This window comes from Mus pahari, chromosome 10, assembly GCF_900095145.1.
Source record: "Mus pahari chromosome 10, PAHARI_EIJ_v1.1, whole genome shotgun sequence".
NCBI classification, from domain to species: Eukaryota; Metazoa; Chordata; class Mammalia; order Rodentia; family Muridae; genus Mus; species Mus pahari.
In genome coordinates, this window is record NC_034599.1 from 57,365,819 (window position 1) to 57,386,860 (window position 21,042).

Consider the following 21,042-nt stretch of genomic DNA (forward strand, 5'->3'; position numbering starts at 1 on the left):
GAGCCATCTCACCAGCCCCTGACTCTTTTTTTCTTTTGAAGAATAATTATATTAGGCTGAGGGGAAGGGAGGGAGGGGAAACTACAGTCGGGGTGTAATACATGAGAGAATAAAATGGATTAAAATTATATTTTAGTTATATATATATATATATATATATATATATATATATGTATGAATACATGTATGTATGTATTATTGTACCTGTGTGTATGTATGTGTCTGTGCATACTGATGTTTACAGAGGCCAGAAGAAGGTACTGGATCCCCTGGAGCTGGGGTTACAGGTGATTGTGAGCTACCTGATATGGATAGAGGACATGAAAGCAGCAAGAAGTCTCAGCCACGGAACCTCTCCCTGGCCCCTCCTTTCTTTCTTTCATTATAATTTTTTTTTTTTTTTTGAGGCAGGGTCTCATATGGCCCAACTGTCCTTGAACTCACTATGTACCTGAGGATGATCTTGAACTCTGTTTTCCTTTTCTTCCTCAAATGCAGAGGTTAGACATAGTATGCTCTGCTATGCTCACTTCTTAATTGTATTATCAAAGCTAAGACATGATGCCCACACCAGCCTACCCCTGCAGGGTCAGGGTCATGGGTAGCTATATCTTTGGCTTCTGCATCTTTGGTCCCTGGAATGTCTAGGTCTTCAGGGAAGCAACACACACAGCTGTGGCCTCCCGTGACGACAGCGCCTCTTCTGGCTCTCTCCAGAAAGGCTGCCTGAAGCTGTTTCACAGTTAACTTTGATTTTTAGAAGTAGGAGTCCACGATAAAATAACAATTAAAATTATACATAAGCGCATGAACCAGGAACAAGGTGGTTCGTTGTCATTATCAAGTCTCATGGGCTGACTGTCACTTGTGCTGAGCTTTTATTTTTAATATTGATTTTATTTTGTGTGTGTGTGTGTGTACGTGTGTATGTGTGTGTACAGTTTTTATGTGGGTTCTGGAGATTTGTATTCAGGTACTCATGCACACACAGTAAGAGTTACTACCCAGAGAGCCATCTCCTGTATCCCAAAGGACTAGCCATTATTTATTTAATTAATTTATTAAAGTCTCATGTAGTTCAAGCTGGCCTCCAACTCCATATGCAGCCAAGGATGACCTTTGATATCTAATCCTGATGCTCCTACTTCCCAAGTGCTGGCATTACAGGTGTGGGCCACCATGCTGGGCCTTGTGCTGTTCTTTATAGGAAAGGCAGCACAGGCGTCCTGTTGACGTCAGAGTCAAAATGTACTGGTAGCTACTGAGCCATCTGTCTATAGTAATTTCCTGTGGGCTTGCCAAACACTCTGTCCAGTCATAATGGAAATGCCAGTCTGCACTCACCCTTTTCGGGATGCAGAGATGACTTACCAATAGCCAGCTCCATAGTGCAGGCCATTCTCCCTGTGTCCCCAGCAGGGCAATGCTGCCTGGCACAGAATGGGCACCCAGACTGTATTTTCTTCCTTCCCTCCTTCCCTCCTTCCCTCTTCCCTCCCTCCCTCTCTCTCTTCTTCCTTTTCTCCCTCTCTTTCTTCCTTGTAATAGGAATTGAGCCCACGGGCTTGAGTCTGCCAGGCAAGCACTCTACCACTGAGCTCCCCAGGAGGGGTGTTATCTTTGGGTTGCAGGGAGCAGATGCTGGTGGTGGAGCTTAAAGAGAAGATAAAAGAAAGATGCTGAGCTTGGCCCACCAGGGAGCCAGACCCTCCTGCCACCTTTTTTCTCCTGGGAATTCACTCTCCTTTTCTTGAACACTGTCTGTCTGTCTGTCTGTCTGTCTGTCTGTCTGTCTGTCTGTCTGTCTGTCTGTCTGTCATCTGATGCTCTATCATCTTCCTCTGAGTAGGGCCACCCAGGGAAGGGCCAGGAGCTTGAGCCTCATAAAGAAAGCTATACTGCCCTTCCCTGCCGCCTGCCAGCCAACCAGCTGCCCTCCCTTGCTGCAGCAGAAGCTATAAAAAGCACAGCACTTCAACAATAGGTGACATCACCCAGCAGGCTGGCGGAAAGAACTGGATTCTGCCAGATGCCAGGCAGAGTTATGGTCCCTTTCCTCCCCCCAGGATGAGGCCTCTGGGGAAAGAGCTTGGGCAGACTCCCTGGATCCTGCAGGGATGCAGGGGATAGACTACAAAAGACTCTCTTGCCTTGGAGGAAGGGAATTGATCCCAAGGGACATAGCATCTTGACAGTGCTAAAGACTTCCCTGGGGTGAGATGGGGAGGAGCTGCTGGAGCCTCCCTGTATCCCTTTAGCATCCTCTGAATGTTTGGGGACCAGAGAACAATGGAGGCAGGGAGGGATGAGCACTTCTAGGTGAGTAATGGAAAGTGCCAATGACTTTGGCTTTGGCATCCATGTGGTGGGTAAACCAAACCGAGGCAGGCAGCCATTGGGGGTCGGTGCTTAGAGCGGCTGACTGGGGAGGATCCAGATACCTACAGGGGCTGCAGCCAAAGGCAGCCAGTGATCAGAGAAGCTACTCAGCAGACTTTTTAACTGAGGAAACAAAGCTTAATTTACTGGGTCTGGCACTCTCTGTGGCCAGTTGAAAAACTATGAACTCTTTTAACTCCTTCCGGCCAGTGAGAAAGAGAAGAAAAGAGAAAATGCGCACGTGTGAGCACGCACGCACGCGCGCGCGCGCGCGCACACACACACACACACACACACACACACACACACACACAAAATGGATGAAACAAAAGGCAAAGTCCAGTAACTTCATACACACAAATATACATGCGTACATACATATACACATATGTACATGCATACAGACCTACAAACAGACATATTCACATTCACACATAGAATGGATAGAGCAGAGTTCCAGCAAGCAAACTCCAAATATTCCACACACACATACACAAATACACACAACTGGTGGGTAGAAGGAACAGTTTTCCAACCCCCATTTATACAAACTTTATATGGACACACATAGTTGATGGATGGGAGAGACAATGCTTCAGCCACGCCACGTCACATCACACCGCACAACACCATACCACACCATACCATGCTACACTACGCCACGCCACACCACACATCACACCACACCATACCACACACACTATACCACACCACACAACACTATACCACACCACACACCACACCACACCATACCATGCCATGCTATGCCACACCACATGATACCACATCATACCTTACCCTACTTTATTCTTTCTTCCATAGTTTATATATCCCAGCAAAATCTTTCAAGCAGTATAAAACTACAATGTGATTACATTTTATTTTCTTCTAGTGAACGGTTATGAAAAACCAATGCATTTTTCAATACCTTTATAAGCTATAACATTACATAATACAGGTAAAGAAAGCAAATTATTCTCAAAAACCCACATACATTCATAACCAAGCAACTTGCTATAGATTAACAAAGTACAAACAAGCAAGGTAGTTTTCTCAGCCAGTTTCTGTTACTGGCAGGCAGCAATTTGTGGTTACAAAGAAAGAAGTAATTATTTTATTATTTAAAAGTAATCTTGTGAGAATCTTAAAAGAATCACAAAACTAAACTTTTACATAAGAATCACTCATATCTATCTTAAATCCTCAAAACGCATATCTACTCAACAGCCATTCTTAATAAATCCTATCAGGAAGCTGAGGGCAAAAATGGATATAGGAAATCAATTATCACCAGTCCAGCCTCAGTGAGAGTCACATCAGCCAGGGCTGCCATTGTCCTTGTTCCCGGACCATAAAAGGTCCCTAGCTTAACTAATAAGAACGTGCCTTTCTGAACTTCAAACTGTTCCCTAAGATTTCTTTTTTACATCAGAGCCAGTAGTAAAAACATCTCAACCTAGCTTCACCAACAACCTTACTTTTCCAAATGTTTTTTAAGGGTGGAAGACATTGCTGACAACCAGCATCTCCGAGTTCTTCTCTAGGGTGGTGACAGGTTGGGTCTGCTCCAGCAGCAGTGCCTGAGAGAAGTCAAGCATCAATACTGTGATTGCCAGAGATGCTGCCCAGGGAGGGCCTGGAAGCCTCCTTAGAGGTTTCATACAATTCCTAGATGAAGAGGGATGTGGGGCAGCAAGCAGAGCAGAGCCCATAACAGTATGAAGTCCTCAGGACACATGGTCCTCGGGCCGTGACACACCGAGGCTCACCCATGTGGCTGTGGTAACCCGTGGGCTGCATTCCATGAGTTCTAAGTCCATCTGTCAGTCCTCCTGCATGGCCCCCTGGAGGAAAGGACCAAACTTGAAGCAAAGACTTCTTTGGGGGATGATGTTCCCAGACCTGGAAGGAGACACTGTGTCTGGTATACCTGTGAACCTCCTAGACCGGCCTCTGTATGTATGCTGCACAGTGAGTTGACCCTTCAGGCTGGAATGGGCTGGTGGAGGAAGTTCAGGAGAACTTACGGCAGGAAGGCCTGTCAGAGGCTCCTTACACACGGGCTGCCGAGTCAGCTGGGGAGGACTCTTTTGCATGACTGAATGCTCAATGCCCAACGCGGGACACACAGAGAGGGGGCACACAGAGAGTGTGCAATGGATCCAGACTGTTAGCCTGCCATGGTTCTGGGCCTCAGTTTTGTCCCCTATAGAAGCAAGGCCTTGGCGCGGCAGCAGGGCAGGCGTCCGGGAAGCTGCTCACTACAGACTCCTGATGGAACCTCGGGTTCAGGGTCCAGCTCTTCAGGAGCAGCTGAGCTTCGTCCTGGGCCTGTGGGCTCCAAGGCTGAAGTCCTAAGCACTGTATAGGTGTGAGCAGATACCTGCGGGCTAAGGAGGGCTCTGAGCCTGGCTTCTAGCTGGCCTGGCAGCTGCTGGAAAGCTTAGGTCCTCCCTGACCTCAGACTTAATCACCTGTCTAGATCAGCAGCCTGGGGAGAGAGGGCTGCTCCCGGTCTCTGCAGTGCCCAGCTTGCCTTTCCCCTCTCCTTCTCCCCGTGTGTGTGTGTGTGTGTGTGTGTGTGTGTGTGTGTGTGTGTGTGTGTGTATGCGCGCGCACATGTGTGCGTGTGCACCCGTGAGCACAATCACTCATGTCCCTTCTCCCTGTTCATCCGTGTAGTGTGCAGCTTCCATCCAGGTGATTGGAGCCTTGTGTTCCCCTCAAAAGCTGGCTGTGGCCCCTTCAGACCCCCATCCCCATCCCCTGGATCCCGGAGGATTCCTCAGGAGGCAGAGTTAAGCTCCCCCTGCCTTTCCCCCTTTATCTGACCTTTGCAACCCTCTCTCCTGCTCATTCACCAAGCTGGAGGACTCTCCTTTTCGTAGGCACCCTGTGTCCTCCCTCCAGGCCTTGTCCTGGGCCAGGACCCTTCTTGGGTTCACTTTAACCCTTTCTCTTCTGGTCAAAGTGTAACCATACTGGCAGGAATGAAGCTATCCTGAAGTAACTTGTTCCCTCTTTCTAGTTATTAGACTGTTAAGAAAATGGCTCCTAATAAATTGGAATTCCCATAGGAATCTCATGCTGGGAGAAGCAAGAGACTGAAACCTAGTGCCAGCCATGGGGGGCGGGGTGGGGTGGGGGTGGGGAGCTTATCTCTTATATTTTTGGTTGTGAGCCTAGACTTTAACGGCTGAGCCATCTCTCCAGTCCCGGGGAGCTTATCTCAAGGAAAGGTTTCATACGGTTTCCACAGCTTGTTTGGTCACCTTGAAGAGACTGGAGGCCAGCATTGATGGGCCAGTGATAGACAGGACCATAGCTGACCAGGAATGCCATCTGGATAAATAATTTACCAAACGAACCTCCTTTCTCTGTGTTTCACCTTGTCTGTTTAATTGGCCTATTGAGGATGGGTGGCCCAGGCTCTCGCCCTAGGGAACAAATCCCCAGTCTTCCAGGACCAGCCCTCCCAGGTTTCCTCCTCTGCATCTGGGTCATCATTAGCTCCTCTCTCTTGTCTGTGCCCACAGCCTTTGTGGAGCCCTGACTCATCTGCATGTGTCTGTGGGCTCTGCCTCCCTGCTGGGGCTGTCTACAGAGCAGGACGGAAGCTGCAGGCACCTGTGAGGTGCCAGGCACAGAGATATGCATGGGCTTCTTCATATCCTGGTCACTATGCTGAGGAGGGCCCTGCTATTACTGCCTCTGAAATGAGCAGAGCCAGGGTCCAGAGAGGCAAAGCCATATGCTACTGGGCACCAGCTAAGCAGCGGCACTGATGTCTCATCCCAAGGCCACCAGATTCCACAGTAGAGACTTTGGACCCCAACATCCCATCAGGCTGTCAACCAGTGGGTACCGATCATGTGACTCCTGTAGCAGCTGAGCTTTGAGCTTGTCTGACCACACACCATGGATGTCTTGTGCATTGGCTGCATCCGGGAGTAGGAGCAGCAGCAGATGGAACAAGAGGCTGAGCTAACACAGGTCGGTCCATCTTGCCTTGATGTAGGTGGTGGAAGGTGTGACCCTAGGGAGGCGATAGTCCCAAGGCTGGGGTCAGATCTGCTCCTCTCCATACGGAGATGTTCCTGATTGTCTTTTCATTTCCCAGCTGGGTCTTATGCTGTCCCTTCATGGGCTGCCTGTCTCCCAGGGAGAGAGTGTATGTGGAGTCCTAAGGCCAGAGTGTGTGCAAGAGCCCAGAATCTCAAGATTGTCTGCTTACTGCTGGCTGGTGAGTCACTCAGCCCTTCTAGTAGGCTGGGACAGAGATAGATGCAGCCCTTGTCCTCCTGGGCTCCCTAGGTGGGGAGCAGCCTTGCCTACCCTGAGCCTGCTGAGCCCCAACCTTTCTCCAATTGACCATCATGTTCACCAGGCACCAGGAGCTCTATCTGCCTCCTTCCCAGCCTGGGGAGCTGATTCCTCGGGCTCTGTGTCCTTTTCTGGCTCCACTTCCTATCCACACATCTGCACCTCTAGTCTTCCTGTGACCTGGCCACTGATAGCTGTCCTGGGGTCATTGGGTCCTGAAGCTGCTGAAGAAAATAACAAAGCCAATAGAGTTTCTTCACCACTTTCATTCACTGTCCCCACAGGCATTTTTTGCCCTCAGGAGTCTCTCTAGCCAGCCAGGCACTGTCTGCTTTTCCAGTGCCCCCTCCATCTCTTTGTTATGTAAGTTCTGAGCCTGTGATCTGATCTCACCCTCAACTTGGGAATTCATGGAGATGCTACTGTCTGTTTTTCCTTTTCCGTCGTAATTATTCATTATCTATGTATCTATCTGTCTATCTAATCACCCAACTTTATATCCAGCCATTCAACCATCTCTCTGTCAATCATGCATCCAGACATCCAACCATCCATCCATGTGTGCATTCTTCGGTCTGTGCACATATCTAACTCAAGCCCTTCATTCGGTTCACAGTAGGAGGGTTGGTTTGTTTCTTTCTTTGTTTTAGGTATGAGGTCTCGTGTTAGATGCCAGGGACTCAAAGCCAAATAGGCCATACCCTCTTCCCTCTGGAGTTCAAGGTCCAGCTGGGGAACACAGGGAGACAGCTCTGAAGTTGTTTCCAGTTCTAGTATCCTGGGCTCTCAACCTCTCCTCCAACTACACCAGTGAGCACTAGGTGACCACAGGGGCTTGGCTGAAGAGCAGAGCCTCCTTCACTTGGGAACAGAGGCTGAGTCCTACTCTGTTCCATTGCCCCTCTGAGGCAGCTACACTGAGGAAGGATAGACATGAAGCTGCACTAATGTCTGTGTCCCTGGATTTTCTACCTCCATCACTGGGGATTGAACTCCAGTCCTCAAGCTTGCGCAGCAAGCCCTTAACCAGTATCTCCGGTTTCTCCTCTTCCCTCCCATCTGCGGCTTTCCCTGCTCTCTGCCCACCCACTCTCCCCTCTGCTCCCTCTCCTATTTGCTTCATCTTCCTACGAGGGGTAGGATGTGGAAAGTTGGGATTCAGTGCCCCCAAAATGACCCTTGTCACCACAGTCCTTGAAGCCACAGCTCCCAGATGATAAATGATGGGACATTTGCCATGTGAGCCTACAATGCTCAGGAGGCCTCCTCCCCTCCCTTCTTTCCTTCGCCATAGAGCGCAGGCAGAAGCCGAATCACACACCTACGTTTTTTGGTTCCAATTCTCGCCTACAAAGCAACACTTCCAAACTCGGTCAACCACGGAATCACGGGGTGTGTCCAGCAGAGATCCTCTCCCTCGGGTCCCTTCCTGACCCTTGTCCTGTCCTCTCTATTCTGGGACTGGTTGGAGGGGGGTAGGAAGGGCTGAGAGGAGAAAGAAGTAGTGTGTATAGAGGCTCTCTAGGGGAAGCAGGGAGGTGTGTGCTCAGGGTTATTCCTGGAGACCACCCATTGCTCAGCTCACCGAAGTGTCCTCGGAGCAAGAGGCGATGATGTTGTCAATGAAGGGGTTCCATTTGATGTCCAGCACGTTGCCTTGATGACCGCAAACCTTGGGGTAGTTTGGCTCGATTCTGCCTGTCTGTAAGGGAGAGACAAATCATTAGGTTGGGCCCCCATTCAGAGTGGCTCGGAAAGGAAAGGTTTTTGCTTGGACTCCTCTGCTGGGGTGGGGCTCCTCTGCTGGGGTGGGGCTCCTCTGCTGGGGTGGGCTCCTCCGGCCCTTTACTTCCTTTCTGTGTTCTGATGGAAAGTCCTAGGCTGTTTTGACATCTGTGACTCAGGAAGCTAGTGGCTTTTCTCGGCAGGCTGGAGCCACAGCCAGAGCCTTGAACATTCTTAGGCTCTGATAAAGGTGTCAAGGGTATTACCCAAAACAGGGGGTTGGGGGTGGGTGGGTAAGAAGCCATGCCTCCTCCACTCCTAAAGTTAAGTTCCTTAAACCCTCACTCACATAGGCTCCACCAAGCTCCCTTATGGTGGGAGGGGGGCACTTTCAGGTCAGCTCTAGTTCTCAGGAAGTCAATGCAATCAATGCTTGAACCCTGTCACTTGCAATGTTCCTTTCCTTAGGGTCTCAGGTGACTGGGGATACCTTGAAGGTGCTCTCTTGTGGTAATTATGAAATATTTTGGATTGTGTGCATGGCGTGTGTGTGTGTGTGTGTGTGTGTGTGTGTGTGTGTGTGTGAGAACCTCTGGTGTTCCTTAGAAGCCATCCATCTTATTTTTAGAGACAGGGTCTCTCACTGACATGGGACTTACCAGCTGATCCAGATTGGCAGGCCACCCAGCTCCAGGGACCCTCTGATAGCTATTTCCCAGATTACTGGGGTGTAAGAATGTGCTACTGTGGTCTCTGTGGGTTCTGGGGATTAAACTCGGGCTCGCATGCTTGTACAGGAAACAGTTTTTATAGCAGTGAATCATCTAATGTCATCTTTTGCTCTAGCTTATTTTCATTTTATAGGTATGGCTGTGTTCCACATGTGTGCCCTCAGCAGCCAGAAGAGTGTGTCAGACCCTCTGGAATGGGGTTAGAGACAGCTGTGAACCACCGTATATGTCCCGGGAATCGAACCTGGGTTCTTTGGAAGAGCAGCCAGTGCTCTTCACGATCTCTCCAATCTTTTGTCTCTCCATCTTTTGTTTTATCAGGGCAAGCTCTCAACGCTTAAGTCAGTCTGTGGACCCAGCTGACCCAGAAGTCCTGACGCTCTATCTAATAGCCACCCAAGGGCTGGGATTGCAGGTATGCACCACCACATCCAAGTTACTCGGTACTAGGTGGGGGTCAGACCCAGTGCTTTGTGCGATCCGGGCAGACACTCTACCAGCCAACCTATGTCCCCAGCCCTAGACTGTGATTTTCAAGCTGAGCCATATATGACCCCAGGATCTCCTACAGCTAGGCGTTATCATTAGCGCTCACAACAAACAGAATTCAACATGAAGAAATGAAGGCCCAGAAAGGCTAATTAATGACCCCCCCAAACCAAACAGCTGAAAGTGTTTCGTGTGATTCTTCCAGGCAAGCCCTTTGAACCTTGTTGTTCCTAGCCAGTGCCTTTCCCCCAGTTCCCCTTAACTTGGCAAGCTGGATCTTGGCAGTCTGCATATCTCTCTCTCTCTCTCTCTCTCTCTCTCTCTCTCTCTCTCTCTCTCTCTCTCTCTCTCTCTCCCCCTCCCCCCCCCCCCCCCCCCCAGGCCCTCCTCCCAGCTCATCTTAAAGCTGTACTTGAGTGTTTGCTTAGCAAAGCTGTTTGCATTAAGCTTCTGGCACCCAGCCCAGCCCAGGCCACTCTGAGAGGCACGGAGGCTGGTCAATAGCTGGCTATCAGGAACACTGAGCTAGGAGGCCATGGAGGATGGGCTGGCCCTGCAAGGAAAGGTCAGCCACATCTCTGGATCCTGTGTGGAATGAGGAGAGACAGGGGCTATGCTCTGGGTATGAAATAAGACTTTACTTATTTTCTTTAAAAATGTGTGTGTGTGTGTGTGTGTGTGTGTGTGTGTGTGTGTGTGTGGTATGTTTGAATGTGTATCCCACTGTAGGCATGTAGAGGTCAGAGGACAATTATGTGGAGTCAGCAGGCTTCTGTTGTGTGGCAAGCACCTTTACCTGCTAGGCCACTTTACCATTTTTTTAAGACTTGCTTGTCTTTTTTTGGTTTTTGGAGACAGGGTTTCTCTGTATAGCTCTGGCTGTCCTGGAACTCACTTTGTAGACCAGGCTGGTCTCGAACTCAGAAATCTGCCTGCCTCTGCCTCCCGAGTGCTGGGATTAAAGGCGTGTGCCACCATGCCCGGCTAAGACTTGTTTGTCTTAAATACAGACTCGAACATGGCTCAGGCTGGCATTGAACTTGATACTTATGGTTAACTTTGAATTTCTGCTCCTCTTGCTCCCAGCTCCAGAGTGCTAGGATTACAGGCATGAGCTCTCTGCGAGGGTTTATACCTCTCCCTATGGCCTAGTGCATGCTTGGCTAAACACCCTACTAACAGGGCTCCATGCCCAGCCCCCAAAGAGACTGTGTAGGACACAGTTGGGCAAATGTAATAGACACAAATAATTTTGTATACATGGTGAAACAGTTAAGATGTGATGAATTTTTAATACTCTGTACCTCAGCTTTTATTATAATTTATTTAATTGTAAGTTAATGCAGTTTAATTTTTAATAAAGGCTGTACTTAACAACAGGCTTTAAAAATTTCCTAGAAACTTAGCCGTGGGCTCTTGTAGACAGGACACACCACCACCAACACACCACTCCTAGTATTACTAAGACTTTTGCTCATTTGCAACTTTGACATAAAGATGAAATAACAAGTCAGATGCCTTGACTAAAATTATACATATGTATATAATTATATATATAATTATAATACATATCATCTGGAAGGCAGAGACAGGAGCATCTAAGTTTGAGATAAGCCTAGGGCTACACAGACATACTCTGCTTCATAAATAAATAATGAATAAGCAAACAAACAAATAAAGCAGCTAATCCAATTCCCACAGGGCCCATGAATACAGAGCAGACCCTCTGCTGTCTGTTTTCAAGCCTGGCAGCAGGTTGCATCTGATTCCTTCTTCTAATACTTAATGCCAGTCTTTCCCCCAATAATTCTTATCTGACACCAGGGCGAGCAGATACTATTCATATATATTAATATAATCAAATCTGAACCTGGAAAGATGGCTTAACTGGCACAGTACTTTCAGACCTGAGGACCTGAGCTTGGGTCTGGAACCCCCCCCCCCCGCCCAGTAAAAGTCAGGGACAGTGGCATTCATTCATAACCTTGAAAGTACAGAGACAGGCAGATCCCTGGGGTCCCATAGCCAGCTGGTCTAGCTAAATTGGCAAGCTCTGGGTCCCGTCTCAAAACCTTAAGGTGTACAGTGGTTAAGAAAGATATTCTGTACCGACTTCTGGCCTCTACCCACACACATCATGTGTGTGCACATGCACACCTGTATATACACAGACACACACACACACACACTCACAGGAAAAAGTGGCCAACCCACACACTCACTGGGGGCTATGAACAAAGCAACCCCTCACCCCTCTGTCTTCAAAGTGGCCCCTGGCTGTTGTCCAATACTGCCTCCTCATACTTAATTCAAGCCCCTCACCAATACTGTTGCAAACTCTAGTGCAGACTGCTATTATTAATATATCTTACCAAACATGATCAGGTTTAAATCTCAGGACAATTCCACTTTACAACCAAGAAAACAAGTTTGGATTGCTCCTGACTGTGGTCAGGGTTCCAGTGTGACATATCAGAATGACTTGCAGGATTGTATTTCTTGTGGCTGCAAGCATCCCAGGAGAGCTATGAATACATCCCAACATATTTATAGATACGATGTCATATTGTAGTGGCAAAAGGTTGAACAGCTCTGATAGATGGTCAGTGCACAGAAAAGTCCCTCTGGTGGGTTCCTTGGGGTTTGGAATGTAAGATACCATCTGGTCCCTGAGCCTCCCAGGGCTTCAGCATCCACCCAGGCAGGGACTTAGTGTCAGATGGATGGGGAGGGATCGTGGGGAGGGAGGACTCGGTGGCATGGGAATCCATTCTACTTGGGGGAATCGCTTTCCTGGAGGCCCACTGGGCAAGATCATTCCAGTACTTCTATTTAATTAAAATCAAACCTAAGAACTGAAGAGACAGCTCAGAGGTTAAGAACACTGGCTGCTCTTCTAGAGGTCCTGAGTTCAATTCCCAGCAACCACATGGTGGCTCACAGCCATCTATAATGGAATCTAATTTCCTCTTCTCATGTGCGTGAAGAAAGAGCATATATATATATATATATATATATATATATATATATAAAAATTTAAAAGTATTTTATTTATTTAGTGTGTGAGGAAGGGCATACATGTACACGTATGAGGGTAAGCATGCCACAGTGCACCTGTGGAGGTCAGGGGGAAACTTGCAGGAGTCAGTTATCTCCTTCCAAAATCCAGGTCACCAGGCTTGGCCGTAAGTGCCTTTACACACTGAGCCACCTTACTGGTCCTGCATTTTATTTTACAGACAGAGCCTCATGTAGCCTAACAGGTCAGACTCAAATTCATGTTGTAGCTAACCTTGAAGTGATTTTCCTGCCTGCACCTCCAGAATTCTGGGATTCCAGGCATGTGCCACCCTGCCCTGCTTCTGTGGTACTAGGGCTCTGTACCTGCAGAGACTACCACTGAACTGCGTCCCTTTCTCCCTCACCAGATGATTAACAGGTTTATGGCCCTTGGTTAACAGTTCCACGTTGGGAATTTACTCCAGGGTGATCCACAGAGAGGCACGCCAAGATATCATTGCTGAATTATCTTCCCCCTGCAAGAGCCCTGCATAGAGAGATCACAGCATGCCAATTTCACAGTAATGGATCTGAGGAACATGTATCAGTATGAGGACTGCTATGTCCTATAAACCAGACATCGTCCTTACTAGAAACCACACTATCGGTAAGAAAGTATACCATAATGTCCACCATGAGTATTCCTAACCAGTTGAGTATTAGTGACTTGTGCTGGCTAGGGTTTGGGTGTTGTTGTTTTGTCAACGTGACACAAGCCAGAGTCATCAGAAAGGAGGGAGCCTCAGTTGAGAAAATGCCTCCATCAAGGGCTGTAGGCAAGCCTGTAGGGCATTTTCTTAATTAGTGATTGATGTGGGCGGGGTCAACTCTGGGCTGGTGGTCTTGGGTTTTGTAAGAAAGCAGGCTATGTAAGCAAGCCACGAGGAGCAAGCCAGTAAGCAGCACTCCTCCGTGGCCTCTGCGTCTGCTCCTGCCCCCGGGTTCCTGCCCTGCTTGAGATCCTGCCCTCACCGCTTTTGAAGATGAACTGTTATACAGAACTGTGAGGGAAGCAGACTGGCCCTTTCCTCCTCAAACTGCTTTGGCCATGGCGTTTCCCTGCAGCGGTAGTAACCCTGCCCGAGACAACGGTAAACACTTAGCTAATTTTGAAACTTTTAAAAAAAGATTTACTTTTATTTATGCATCTCTGTGTGCTGTGTGCGAGTCTACCATATACGTGTACTTACTTACAAAGGCCACCAGAAGGTCTTGGCTCCCTTGGAGCAGGAGTAATAGACTGGGAGCCCCAGCTGTGCTCTGGGAACTGAACTGCGTAGGGACAGGAAGAACAGTAGGCTCTTGTAGCCACGAGCCATCTCTCTAGCCCTTACCTTAAAATTAATAATAATAATAATAATAAAAAATCGTGTTTCAGTTTTGGTGATAGAATCAAGGACATGGGTGTGCTGGACAAGTGCTATCCTGCAGAGAGGAGCTACTCTCTGGACCCCAATACCTAACATTTTAATTTAAAAGATAGACTTTTTTCCCATCAAATTTAAAACATTTCTTTGTGTGTGGTGCTGGGGATACCCAGGACCTGGTGTATGCCAAATAGGCTGAGCTATACCTGGTAGCCCCATGGGTATTGTTATTAAATAGTGAACGTCATGTGCTCCCTTCAGCAGCACATGTACTGAAGAGATGGCTCAGTGGTTACTGCACAGGAGCCGTGTTTGATTCCCAGCATCCACATGGTAGCTCACAATGGTTTGTAACTCCAGTTCCAGGGGATCAGATGTCCTCTTATGGCTTCCATGGGTATCAGACACGCAAATGGTGCCTGACACACATGCAGGCAAAACACTCACGCGCATTTTAAAAGAAGAAACAGACGCTGCGGAAGGGCTGGGATACAGTACAGAGAGAATAACCCTTGTTTAATCCTGACATGGCCTTGGGCTGAAACTGAGGCCAGCCTGACCCCCAGGCATGTGAAATATTTTATAGGAACCTTTGCTGACTTTCATTGTTCTGCTTCTGTAACCACAAGGGTTTCTGCTTTCCCATCGAACAGAAATGCCACGGTGACACAATTGCGCCCTGTTCTTATTAAAAGTTCATATCATGTCTTGAATGCTAACAGCTATCACAGCTATGTCAGCAGGATGTACCAAGGCTGTGGTTTTCACCTTTATAAAAGCCCTGCTCACTCAGCTCAGGGCCATCTCTAGACTCGTAGTCACAGGAGTGCATGCCCCGGCTGGGTCTGTGTGGCTCAACAGAAGCTTCAAATTCATAAAGAGCTCATCCTGGCCTGTGTCCCGCTCTAGCATCACACGGACCGGGAGCAATCTGTAATCCTAGCACTCAGGAGGTGGAGGCAGGAGGATCGCAAGCTCAAAGTCATCCTCAGCTACATAAAGAGTTTGAGGCTAACCTGGGCTACATGAGACACTGTGTAAGGGAGGGGGAGGAAGAAAGGAAGGAGGAAGGAAGATAAGAAAGTTTGGTTCAATGCAAACAGGTCCTAAGGAAGTGGGGTAGAGACTGGTATCACCCCAATTTCCATGTTTTTAGAACATTGATGTATTTGCTCCCTGTAAGTTCATTGGAAGAAGTAGAGGCCCTGTGAATTGAGTAAAATTGAGTAATAGACTGAAAGTGATGTGTGTGTGTGTGTGTCCATGTATGCACCTGGGTTGTCCACGTATGTGTCCATGTAGGTGTGTGCCTGTGTATGGGCACGAATATGGGTGTAGCATGTACTGGCAGTCACAGCTAGGCTCTGGAAAGTTCTCAAATATAGTGACTCTGGGGTGCAGCCACCCCACAAGCTGCAGGGGTGTGGTGGGTGCCCTGGGCTCTGTCCTGCATTCCTCTGAGGCCAGTGAATGGACATGCGTGGAGCGAGGCGGGGGTTAAGTTCTTTCGAAACATCCTGCACCTTGGCCCCGATTTCCTGGAACTTTCAGTGCTGCAGAGCTGAATTTTATCCAAAGAAGCAAATGCCTTCCTCCCAGGAGAATCAGCTCATCCGGGCAAAGTCCCTCACTGAGCAGGGCACATGGGAGCTCCGCCCAGACCCCAGCCTTTATTGTCTAGGTGACCTTGTACATAGCAGCCCTCTCTCTGAGTTGCCACCCCATGGAGCAGAGTATAAATACAACCCAAGTGCCCCCTTCCAGTGTCCTGGGACAGAACTCAGGCATTTCCGAGTCTGATGTCGGAAAGGCAATGGGAGTGTAGCAGTAAACAGGCAAAAGATGGCGGGGATCTGGTCAAAATGATTTCTAGACATTATTCTATGTAGTCTTTGTAATAACCCCACGAAGGCCTTCTAGCCCTCCTGTGAGGGCCTGCTTTAATTAATTAATTAGCTAATTAATTGTGTGTGTGTGTGGGGGGGGGGTGCTTGTGCCTGTCTCATGGTTACACATGTAGAGGTCAGAGGGTAACTTGTGGGAGAAGTCAGTTGTCTGCCTTCACTGTATTGATCCTGGGGATGGAATTTAGGTCATTAGGCTTGGTGACAAGTGCCTTTACCCGCTGAACCTCTTTGCCAGCCCCTTGGTTTAATTTATTATCGCTGTTATTAGTGGTATTGGTGTGTATATATGATATGCATGCATGGAGGTCAAAGGGCAATGGCTGGTTCTCTTCTTCAACCTTAATGAGGGTCCCAGGGATTGAACTCAGTTCAAGGTCATGGGGCTTGCACAAAAAGAGCTTTAGCTGCTGAGCCAGCTCCCCAGCCCCACAACCTGTTTTATGGATGAGAAAACGGAACCCTAGAAAGACAGTTGCCTCGGGGGAGGCATATGGGAGGCAGGAGCTGCAGCTTGCACCTGGTCCTGTCGCCTCCCGGAACCCTTTGCTGCACTGTCTCTTGTTCATGTTGGAGGTGAGACATTGGGGAGGGATCTCAAACATCAGTAGAACTTCTACCCTCTCCCTTTCTCACCTTGTGCCCCTCTTTCTTGTGCTTCTGAACCCTTGCTACATTTTAGCAACCCCTGCGAAGTTTCCAGAACCCCCACACCTACCTATAGAGCTTGATAATGCTACTACTATAGCTAAGAGGGAGGCTGAACTCCTGTGTCTTTGAAAGATTTCCATATTCCATCGGAATGCCATGTTTGGAAACCACTACCCTGTGTTCCCTTGGGGCCTGGACTCCCCATACAGGAAGGCATCTGAGACTTTCCTACAGGGTCGGTCAGTGCCACAGTCAGCCTTATCTATGGGGAGGGTGGGGTGGGGCGTGGATAGGGTAAGGTGTGGGAGTGTGCAACCCCAAAACTTGATGAAACATCAGCCTACCTGAAATTCAATACCACACATGGGAAGACCAAACTGATGTTGGGGATGGGCCCCAGAAGGGTTGTTCCCATGAGTCCTAAGCCTCAGTTTGAGAGACATCTGTAGGCTCTGCCTTTTCCAACACCTCCCTCTTCTGTGTGCTCTTAGTCTCAAGGCATTGGATGGACTGTTTGTATACTCAGCTCTCTTCTGGAGGGAAGCTAGTTGTCGTGGAGGTGGCACTATTAGGAGATGTGGCCAAATTGGAGGAGGTGTAGCCCTGTTAGAGGAAATGTATCACTGTGGAGGTGGGGCTTTGAGGTCTCATATATATATATATATATATATATATATATATATATATATATATATGCGCTCAAGTCTGGCCAGTGTGATCCAGAGCTTCCTGCTGGCTACCTGCAGAAGACAGTTTCCTCCTGGCTGCCTCAGATTAAGATGCAGAACTCTTGGCTCCTCCAGCACCATGCCTGCAGGATGCTGTGCTTCCCACCACGATGACAATGGACTAAACTTCTGAAAGTGTAAGCCAGTCCCAATTAAATGTTTGCCTTTATAAGAGTTGTCTTGGTCATGGTGTCGCTTCACAGCAATAAAACCCTAAGAAACTAGTATTAATGAGGTCATTATCACCCAGGGCTGTTTTCCATCTCCCTAAAGCCTGCTCTAGAGGTCAGGTGTCCTGTGCCTCCGGCCTGTGCTCTCTGGAGTCTTTACCCCAATTTAGGTTTGTTCATCTGTCAACACCTCCACAATCCTATCTCCATGAATATCGTCATCTAGAGAAGGTGACTTGATAAGTCTGGAAACTCCCTGGACCACCTGGCAGTGACAGAGCCAGGAAGAGTTCCAACATGTAGAGATCATTAAGCACCACTCTGGAGTGGGAGGGCATCTCATGTTCCTGCACCCAGGGGCCCTTCATCCAAGATGCCAGTTACAGCCCCTCCCCAGCTGGCCCAGCTCTGGAGAACACACTCACTTCTTCTGGCTCCAGGAAAGAGAGGTACTGGGGTCACCTCTGTCCTTGGTCCTGGGAAGTGTCTGTTGAGGGTCCTCAAAATGGACAAGAGGTTTTCCAAGACTTAGTAGCAGAATGCGATGGGAGTATGTGTGGCAAAGAGGCTGCTGGCTCCCAGGGCCCCAAGGATTCCTGCTGTTGCAAACCTCAAGAGCACACGCTGTCTGTGCTATGTGCTGGTTACTGGCCCTTTTCATGAAACCCTGTGCCAAGACAATAGGAACTCTCCATACAGTCTGAGCCTGGCAGGCCTGTGGGGAAGAGAACATGCTTCCGGGGACAACGTGGCCTTCACTGCTGTTCCGCCTATCAGATGAGGAAAACAAAGAGCCAGAGAACTGCAGTTCAGAGCACTGTGTCTTGCTGAGAGAAGTGTTTGTATATAGGGCAGGGGGGCAAGGAGACTGAGGGCAAGCAAGATATCTAAGACGGAGGCAGGTGGATACCTAAGCTGCAGGAGACCCCGTACCTCCCGATGACTGGATCTGTTTAGAAGAGCAAAACCCACAGAGGCAGTCAAGACCAGAGAGGAAGGCCTGGATCAGGCTGCCAAGGGATTTCAGCCCTGGGAAGGGATCTGCCCTTTACAAGCCATGGGAGCTTTGGCTCTCCCCATGCAGGGGGAATGCACCCAGAAGCATGCTGTGAAGTTACCAGTATTCTTGGGGAGCCCAGGAGTTTAAGGGAGGGCAGGACCCTAGGAGCAGGCCTTCAAGACACCGATCGCTTTGCATCCTGGGCCACTGAGGCTCTCTCTGACATGCAGCTCTGTTGGGGCTCCCTCCGCCATCTTTTTAGCTAGCCATTTCCAAGCTGTATTCTGCAGGAGTAGACAGTTAGGGTAGCCGAGCTCTGCAACAATATCACCGACAACTCTCGCACGCATCTTCCCAAGTCCCTTTTTCTCCCTGGAGAAATTAGGGCCTGGGAAAGCTCTGAGGTGTGTTTGATGTCACCAAGCCAGCTCAACTGAAGAGCCATATCCAGATCTTTTTCTATCCCTGCCCACCTGGCAGCATTTCGTTAACCTCCAAGAAAGGGGTCCTCTGTCACCTGTTCTCTAGCAGGACAGGGAGACACCTCCTCCCCATGTGACAGATGAGAGAAACCCGAGGCTCAGGGCCAGCAACCAACCACCTTGTTCAAGGTCATTTGACACCAGTAAGCAGATGGCACCAATACTAGACCCTACCTGGGACTTGGTCTCTGGGGAATAAGCTGTACATGAAGAGCCTTATGCCTTGAGCTGATGGAACCACTCTCTCCTGGCACTCAAGGCCTTATGTGTAGTGGGTGGGAAGACAGTGGAAGAGGGCAAGTTTCCCACATCTAACCCCAGCACTGACTCTCTACATGGGGCAGACAGTGGCCCACGGAACACTGTGGCGATGGGGAATGTTTAAGTGGCTACAAGGGCTGGAGAGATGGCTCAGCAGTTAAGAGCACTGACTGCTCTTCCAGAGGTCCTGAGTTCAATTCCCAGCAACCCCATGATGGCTCACACCATCTGTAATGGGATCAGATGCCCTCTTCTGGTGTGTCTGAAGACAGCTACAGTGTACTCATATACATTAAATAAATAATATATTTTTAAAAAGTGACTGCAAATGCCTGGAAGCTCACAGGCCTGGTGGTGAAACCTTGGTATCATGTGGTTTGCAGTGAAGAGAAAGGAAGTTTCTGGTTCAGGCCAGAGAAAGAGAAGGAAACATGTGCCCAGCCCTGGGCTGTCAGCACCAGCCATAGAACTAGGCTCAACAGGAAGACATGGGATGCTGGAGACGCAGCATCTAGGGACTTCTGGGGCTTTTAATTTCTTGCCCCAAACAAGCTGACATCTGGGAAGAGAGAGATCTGAGAAAAAGTCTCCCCCAGACTGGCCTGTGGGGCATTTTCTTAGAGATTGCTGTGGAGGGCCCTGCACTGTGGGTAGTGCCGCCCTTGGGCAGGTGGTCCTGGGGTATACAAGAATGCAGGCTGAGCAGGCTGGGACCTCAGGCATTCTGGCTTCTCCCTAGACACGGTGCTGGCTCCAGGGGGAGATTTTCATTGGGAAAAGCCTAGACAGAGATGCAGTGCGGATGACCCCAGGCAGGAGAACCAGAGAGCCACACCCAGTCGTGAGTGAGGTCTGGCATCTGTGGGACAGGGGCATCTCTGAGGGCCTGCCAGCCCTTCTGTGTTACTGCCCACCCATAGATCTTTCCTTCCACAACTCAACAGAGCCAGGCAAGGGAGAGGAGAGGAGCTGGTGGTTGGAAGCACTTCCTGTCACACACACCCTGCTCAGCTCCTCTAGCGTAGTCACTGGCTGGCCCACGTGACACTTGGGACCATTACCAAGCCACAGTCACAGTCTGGACAGCAGCAGCGAGTGACAAGAACCCAGGTTTTCATCTCACCCCGGGGCTCCATGACTGGGTATCGACGCCTGAGCTTTTGCCTTTTGGTCTCAGAGTGAAAAGCGAAGGTGGCTTAAGGAAAGGGCCACCAGCCTGGGTGAAATCATCACCTAGGGCCTGCTGCCTCCACCAGACTGGCCTGTGGGGCATTTTCTTAACTAGAGATTGAAGTGGGAGGGCCCTGCACTGTAGGTGATGCCACCCAGTTATATGTATGTATGTATGTATGCATGCATATATGTATATGTGTGTACATATACTTACATACCCATATATACATATATATACATGTATATACATACATGCATATTATTTTATCTTATAAACATTTTATTTAGCGAGCATAGTGTGCACATGTCGACATCAGAAGACATCTTTCAGGAATCAGTTTTCTCCTTCCACCAAGCTGGTTCCAGGGACTGAACCCCGGTCTTCAGACTTGGCAGCAAGCCCTAAGTGCCTCTTCAGCACTCTGGCTGGCCGGCTTCTAAAGAGTCGACATGGTCGCCGAGTGGGACAGATCTTCTGTCTGTAGTTGAGACTTTCACCACACACCACACCTATCATCGTTTGTCGAATACACACCCACCTTTATGATATACGGGAGTCGGGAATCTTCCACTTCATGATTTATAGGACATTTTCACTC

The 21,042-nt window shown here is 48.9% G+C and overlaps 1 protein-coding gene and 1 long non-coding RNA gene across 3 annotated transcripts in view; one reads left to right on the forward strand and one right to left on the reverse strand.

Annotated features, from left to right (window-relative positions):
* Coro2b (coronin 2B) overlaps positions 1 to 21,042 on the reverse strand; it is a 112,508-nt gene that overhangs the window by 18,430 nt on the left and 73,036 nt on the right. For both annotated transcript variants that reach the window (XM_021206182.1, XM_029542795.1), the window contains exon 3: positions 8,288 to 8,404. In XM_021206182.1, coding sequence (XP_021061841.1) covers positions 8,288 to 8,404 — 117 coding nt within the window. The remainder of the gene's footprint in view (positions 1 to 8,287; positions 8,405 to 21,042) is intronic.
* Positions 6,073 to 21,042, forward strand: part of LOC115064804 — a 49,198-nt gene continuing 34,228 nt past the window's right edge. Inside the window, exons 1-3 of the long non-coding RNA XR_003844622.1 lie at positions 6,073 to 6,372; positions 6,500 to 6,622; positions 9,480 to 9,573. This is a non-coding gene — a long non-coding RNA (uncharacterized LOC115064804). The remainder of the gene's footprint in view (positions 6,373 to 6,499; positions 6,623 to 9,479; positions 9,574 to 21,042) is intronic.